The 6,392-nt window shown below is 59.9% G+C and overlaps 1 protein-coding gene across 1 annotated transcript in view; it reads right to left on the bottom strand.

Moving 5' to 3' along the window:
- Positions 1-1,174: 1,174 nt before the first annotated feature.
- Positions 1,175-6,392, bottom strand: part of PKP1 (plakophilin 1) — a 32,975-nt gene continuing 27,757 nt past the window's right edge. The window contains exons 9-14 of the mRNA XM_019750808.2: positions 5,814-5,990; positions 5,467-5,620; positions 4,980-5,166; positions 4,391-4,475; positions 2,484-2,590; positions 1,175-1,336 (exon numbers count right to left, since the gene is read on the bottom strand). Of these exons, the coding sequence (XP_019606367.2) occupies positions 2,516-2,590; positions 4,391-4,475; positions 4,980-5,166; positions 5,467-5,620; positions 5,814-5,990 (678 nt within the window). The 3' untranslated portion in view covers positions 1,175-1,336; positions 2,484-2,515. The remainder of the gene's footprint in view (positions 1,337-2,483; positions 2,591-4,390; positions 4,476-4,979; positions 5,167-5,466; positions 5,621-5,813; positions 5,991-6,392) is intronic.

Raw genomic sequence — 6,392 nt, 5'->3', positions numbered from 1 at the left:
ATCCTCTGTCCAGAAGGCACTTTTCCATTCTGACTGCTGGGGTCAGAGTGGGCTTGGCTTGGGAGCAGGGGGGAGGGGCAGGGACGGGAAGGCCTGGGCACCTGGGCTGGCTCCATCTACAGAACGTGCGAAGGGCTATTTACAGCAAGCTTCTCTCAGGAGGCTTCCTGCCACTTGCCTGAAGATCACAAGAGGCAGGGGTCTCGGGCATGGACGGTGCCCTGGACGGGCCTCTTTAATCACAAGCCCTGTGGTTTCACAAAGAGGGCTGGGGTTCAGGGGGAAGTGGGGACGGCCTCTGGGTGGGGCGTGGGCTGGTTGGAGGCCTCACAGGACCGTTCCCTGGGCTGGTCTCCCTGAATGTGCTTCCTCTAAGTCCTGGGACCCAAACGCTCCCCCATGTGAGTCCCCCAGTCTCACAAGTGTGGTGGCAAGTGTCCTCCTGGTCAATTTCCAAATGGCCCCTGTCCCCCTGAAGGCTACAGTAGGTCCCTGCCTAGCCCCAGCCTGTCCCCCTGCCCCAGGGAATATGAAGACCAAACAGCCATTCCCAGAACAGCTCTTGGGCTCTGAGCACCACTTTTCCATCTTTCTCCTGCAACAGGTACGTCACAAGTCCCCTTGAAGGACATAACTAGATTTAGAGGCTGAGCCCGCTCTGCCGGGCACACAGCCGAGAAATGGCGGCCTCCTCTCTCCGGGACAGACCTTGTGTAGTGTGACTGTCCCTACGATCTCTAGCCCAGTCCCAGGGGCGTTTTGTGAAGGGCGGTGTTAGCAGACAGCTGGACTGCCCGTAGACACACGACCTCACCTCCCTGGCCGACCTCCCTTCCTGGAAAGCGCCTCTGAAGGGGGGAGTTGGCCCGCAGGACGCTGGGGAGGCTCCCACCCTGGCATGTACATTTCGGGGGGTGTGGGCAGCTAACAAAGCACATGTCCTTGCCTACGCATAAGAAACATTTTCACCACCCATGAGCTGCAGTCAGACAGCCTGCTTAGCTTTTTGCAGTTTGTGGTCAAGGCTTTAGGCACTCACGCACACACGCTCACACTTACATTATACACACACATATATATATCATGTCTCAGCAAAAGAAGTATTGACATCAGAAAAAGTCCCTGTAACTCAAGAAAGGTCCCCCCCCCCACCCTCCCAACCCCCATTGCCTGCCAATTCTCCCAAGGGAAAAAAAAAAAGAATCTAAAAATATTTCCATTATCCACAGTTTTCAGGTTTGCTCTTAGTTGCTTTGAACTTTTCCAAATACTGCACAGGTGGACAGAATAACCCTCCAGCCAGGCCTGAGGTCTTCTCTGAGGGGTCATGTCGTTTCTGCAAAAGAGGGAGCCCTCCTGTTAGAGTGCAGAGCGAGACGCAGCCATGCCGGCAGGTCCAGCGATGCCACCTCCCGCTCCCCACCACGTCTGCCCCATGTGCCCTGGCCTGAGACCTTCCGACACCTTCTAGGTGGACTCTGTAGCATCAGAAGTGTGTCAGATCTGTCAGCACTGCCTTACCCACCCTGTCCCACCCACACGGTGCTAGCCTGGCACTGAGCACTTAGATGGCTCATTCGGAATCTACTGAATTTACTTCTTTCCTTTTCCATCCTCAGGCTTATGCTCATCCACCAGGAGATGGCGTCTGAAGTATGATTTAATCTTCATCTGGACCACAGGTCCAGCCCTCTCTCCTCAAGGACCCTCCTCAGGTGTTGGGGTGCTGGCAGGTCACCAGGGCTTCAGTTCAGGTGGCCCTGTTCTCACCCTGGCTCTCTGCAGAGGCTCTACATGGGGGCCGCCCCTGGGGACCCTCTCTAAGGCTGATGATGTCTGGTTTGAGTGTCTAAGTGGGGTCCTTGGCTTACCCAAGTCAGAAACACATGACACGCTTGTCTACAAACGCTTTGGGAAAATGCTACAAATACTACTGAGTCAGAAATGCTGGGGTGGGGCCAGGAGTGCATGTTAGCAAGCACCCCAGGTGACCCTAACGCACACTAAGGCTTGCCAGCCTTTGTCACATTAATACATACTGGTTCTGAGTTTTTGGTCCTTAGAATCGTCCGCTGGAAATAAGCTTGTCTACACTAGGCATGTGCAGAGACTGGGAAGTGGACTGCGAAAAGGGTAAGGAGGTGGGCAGTGGGTGACATGCTGCATAACTGCAGGGGCCATTCACACCGTAGCCCGTGTGAATGACATGGCCTGGCTTGTTCAGTGCACAAACTACACGGCTGTACCTGGCAGCTCTGCCCAGACCTCTGGCCTGCTGATGCTACTAGGACATTGCATAGGCCTGATGTCCTGTGGTGGGACAGCCCATGGCAGCCTGGCCAAGCAGCCTTTGTGTCTGCCAGAGCCAGGCTGCCTGCTAGACCAAAGGATGCTTCTGTGTCCCTGGGGAGACAGGCCTGGCCCCTCTCTCTGAGACTGGCTGAGGCTGCTGCAGGGGTCCTGGAGGGTGGGTCTCTTCTTACCTGCAAGCTGAACTTGATGGGGCAGCCTCCTCTTAGAAGCGGGAGGTGAAGTTCCTGAGGCTGTTGGCCCCTCCTAAGGTTCCCAGGATGCTCCTGTCGAAACCTTGCTGCAAGGAGACAGACGGCCACCGTGTGAAACACCCGGGGACCCAGAGTGTCCTCGGGTTCGAGCCACAGCCCTTGGAACACGCTGCAGGTGTGTGTCAGGGTCAAAATGGGCCTAAGTAAATGGGTCACCGAACACAAGGCCGTCAACCCTGTGAGTCAGTGAGAAGTGTCGGGATTCCCACCAGCCGTGTGAGGTTGCGTCCTGCCTGTGCGGCAGTCCGATCAAGGCCTGAGGATTTCAGCAAGCGCGCATCACTCTTTAAACGGAACAACAGCCAACGTCAGGTTGGAAGTCTGTTCGTTGCCTTCTCTCTGTCCCTGCCTTTTTTTGTTTCGTGTGTTAAATCCTGACACTTGGCAGGCAGGACGCGGCCAGCGTTTCCCGAACAGGAGCAGGGCTGGCACAGGCAGCAGGTGTGCTGCAGGCGCTGTGGTCTGTGCCCCGGACCCGATGTCCTGCAGCCGTGCTTGGGCGCCCGTCTCCTGCCGCTCAGGTCCCTCCGCTCTCTGTCCCCCCTACGCCCCAGCCCCTTCTCTCGCCCCTGCTCCGCCCACTCCCTCTCAGGTCACGACAGAGATGCTCAGGCTTCCTGACAGCAAACAGCTGCCGTTTTACCCGTCCTTGTGTCTCCCTCATTTCTGGGCCAAAGTGCGGTGAATGGGTCCCTGCCCCACGCACAAGCCTCCCCCACGCAACAGGCCCTATGGGGTCCCTGGGCTGTGTCAGCCGTGCTTTCGGAGGGCGTGGGAGACTTCCTGGTTTATGTCGTCCGTGTCCCCTCAGGACCCCTGGGCACCACTGCCCACCCTTCCTTAGCACGTTCCCCGTGCCACGCGGTCCAGCCCCGTCCTGGCCCCCTCGCTCAGCTCCTCCTGTTCCCTGCCCCCCTCTCTCCTCGACCCCCATGTGAGGGTCTCCTCCACGACTTTCCACAGACTTGCCCTGTGATGGTCTGGCTTGTTTTCTGTCTGGACAACGTTCCATTCTGGGTGGCAGCCGGGCCTGTTCCCCAGGTCCCACACCTGGGCCCCAAGCCCACGCTTCAGCCTTTACTGCTGCAAATCGCCCCCCTACAGCCCACTCTGTTCTGTGACTGTAACCAGTGTCCAAGCAGAGGCGTGAGTGCTGTCAGCCCCATATTCTGTGTCTCCTGCCTTTTGCCCCCATTGAAGGAATGGCTGACGCAGGAGTGGGAGAGAAGAGTTGGTGTGGAGAGATTCCATAAAGCGAGACCCGAGGTAGGACCGTGGGCAGAGAGAAGGCAGGTGTCGGGGTCAGTCCTGGACACGCCCCACAGCCCCAGGGTCTCTCTGCCCCCTCGGCCCCCACACTGGTGTGGGGGAGTCTTTTTAGTGTTGCTTTCATCACGAAACCCTACTCTCAATACCCCCAGTGGCCCTCCAGTGCCAAAGGCAAACGCTCAATCTCTTTGGTCTGAAGTTGAAGGGGTCAGTAATCCAGCCCAAACCTAGCTCTCCAGCCAGCGTGCACGTCACACCCCAAATGAACCAAATGCCTTTGTCTGCCCTGCTGGTCTGTTTGCTCCTGGAGGCTCCCACCCCAGGCCTCCGATATGCGACCCTGATTCCCTCTGCTCTCCATGCGCTCAGCACCCCTGGGGGTCCCGACAGATGCCCTCAGAGGCTGACCCCCTCAGCGTCCTGCACGTGTGTCGCAGCTCTGGCTCTGTGTGTGGGGGGGAAGGGGGCACCCTGCCCGTCCCTTCTCTGTCCACTTGGCTCACGCAGGGAAAGTGGGGGGGGGGGAGCCTGCCATCAGGCTTAGGGTGTGGTCTTACCTGTCTGAGGATACTCTGCAGCTCCTTGCTGGACCACATGTCAGACAGGAGGAGCCGGGCAGCTTCTGAGGCCTTGGAGGACGTACTGGGCAGGTGGGAAGGTCATTTGTGGGTGAGGTTCTGGGCCCTCCTCCCTCCCACCCTCCCCTCCAGGGGCCATCTTCAGCCTGGGGCTGGTCACTCTCCACATAGGGGACAACCCCATGCCCCTGCCACCTGCAGGAACCCCGGGACTCCTTGGGGGCCATGGGGGGCTCTACTCTCCATTCCAGCCCCCGGCCCTTGTCCTGGGAGGAGGGAGCCCGGGACAGAAGGAGGCTCCCACCCGCTGGGTCTGCCTCTCCGGCCTCCGGCCACCCTCTGAGGACTCAGGGTCCGCCAGGGGCCCTGGCAGAGCGGTGCGCTGCCCTGACGCCTGGCTGCTGGAGCCTCGGCTCCCAGGAGCTCTGGGCTTCTGGGGTCAAGCCTCCCCCCCACCCAAGGCCCCACTGCAGCCCCACGTTTGCGCCTTCTCAGAGAGTTGCAGGATGGCCTGCTTTGCAGGGCTGGGGGCTGTGCTGGGGGTCAGGGGCCATCCGTTTCTGCCCACCTGTTGCGACACAGGTTGATGACGTTGTTGATCATACTGCTGGAGAAGTACTGCCTGGCCATCTGCGGCTGCGACGACAGCAGGTTCCTGACCGTGTAGCAGACCGAGGACAAGATGTCTTCTGAGTTGCTGGTGTTGCCAGTGTGACTGGTGAGGAGCCTGGCCACCTCGGGGAACACCTGGTTCCCTGGGGGGGAAAGGAGTGGAACACATGGGGTCAGATGCCCGAGGGAGGGGGCCACAGTCCCGGACGGCTGTCAGTCGGGCTCCGAGCAAGGTGGCCGCTCGAGGCCTGGGGCCCAGATGCGACCTCACACACCTGCTGTCCATCCCAGGGGACCTGCCCCTTTGTACCTCTGAGCTTCCCCTCCCAAATGCTGACCCCAGGGAATGGTTAGGGGGTGACCTTCCAGCAGCCCCTGGAAGGTGGGGTCTGCTGGAAGTCCTGTGTAGAGGGCGGGGTGGGCTGGCGCGGTGTGGCACTCACCCATCACTCTGTGCAGTGCCTGGTGGCGGGACATGTTGCTGAGCAGGGAGGCTCCGGCCCGCACCACGTCGGAATTGCTAGATTGCAGGAGACGAGCGATTTGCGGCAAGCCTTTTTCCTTGAGTCCGATCAACTGGCTCATGCCACTGGACATCTGGACACAAGGACCAAATGAGGACCCAGCCTGTGGCGCCTCAGGCCCAGTGGCGGGGGGAGGGGCCAAGGATCCCATACAGAGAGACCCCACACTTTTCCTCCTTTACAGGGCGGCATGGGGCAGCTGGGGACACAGGGCGGGCGGGGGGTAGGGGTGGGGAAAGGTGCAGGCGTAAGGCGGCCCTGCTCACCAGCCCCTTGCTGGCGGTGAGGTTCTGCAGGGCCCCTGCACAGGCCTCCAGCGTGGCGTCTTTCTTGCTTTTGCCCATGAGGTTTAGGTAGGTGCGGATGGCGTCCGAGTGGTACAGCCAGCTGCTGCCCTTGGGGTTGGTCTCTTCCTCCGGGAGGGGGCAGTCGTAGTTGTTGTTCTGAGGACAGAGGGCAGGTCACCAGGGAGCCTCTGAAGGGACAGCACCCAAGCATGCTCCTGGCTCCTGGAAGGGGGGCCAAGGAAGCACCTGCCTGCAGCCCCTTTCCTCGCTGAGGCAGCTAGCTGCAAGAGTGAGTGACGGACCGGCTGTGTCTGAGGGACAGGGAGCCACTCGGTCTCTTGGGAAGTGCATCCAGCCTCTGCTCAAAGTTTCCAGCTGCATAAGGCTGCTTTCGGGTCTTACACCACGATGCTTCCTGCCCCCCACTGCCCTGAGTCAGAGCCTGACCCCCCTAGGCCCACAGCGGTGGTCCAGGGCCTGGCCTGCCCAGCAGTGCCAGTGGAGAAAGCCGGCCCTCTGTCTCTCCACCCTGCACCTTCTGCTTCTGGGGGAACCTGG

This window comes from Rhinolophus sinicus, linkage group LG12 (assembly GCF_036562045.2).
Source record: "Rhinolophus sinicus isolate RSC01 linkage group LG12, ASM3656204v1, whole genome shotgun sequence".
NCBI classification, from domain to species: Eukaryota; Metazoa; Chordata; class Mammalia; order Chiroptera; family Rhinolophidae; genus Rhinolophus; species Rhinolophus sinicus.
The sequence above is the reverse complement of the archived record's forward strand: the minus strand, read 5'-3'. Positions and strand labels throughout refer to the sequence as shown.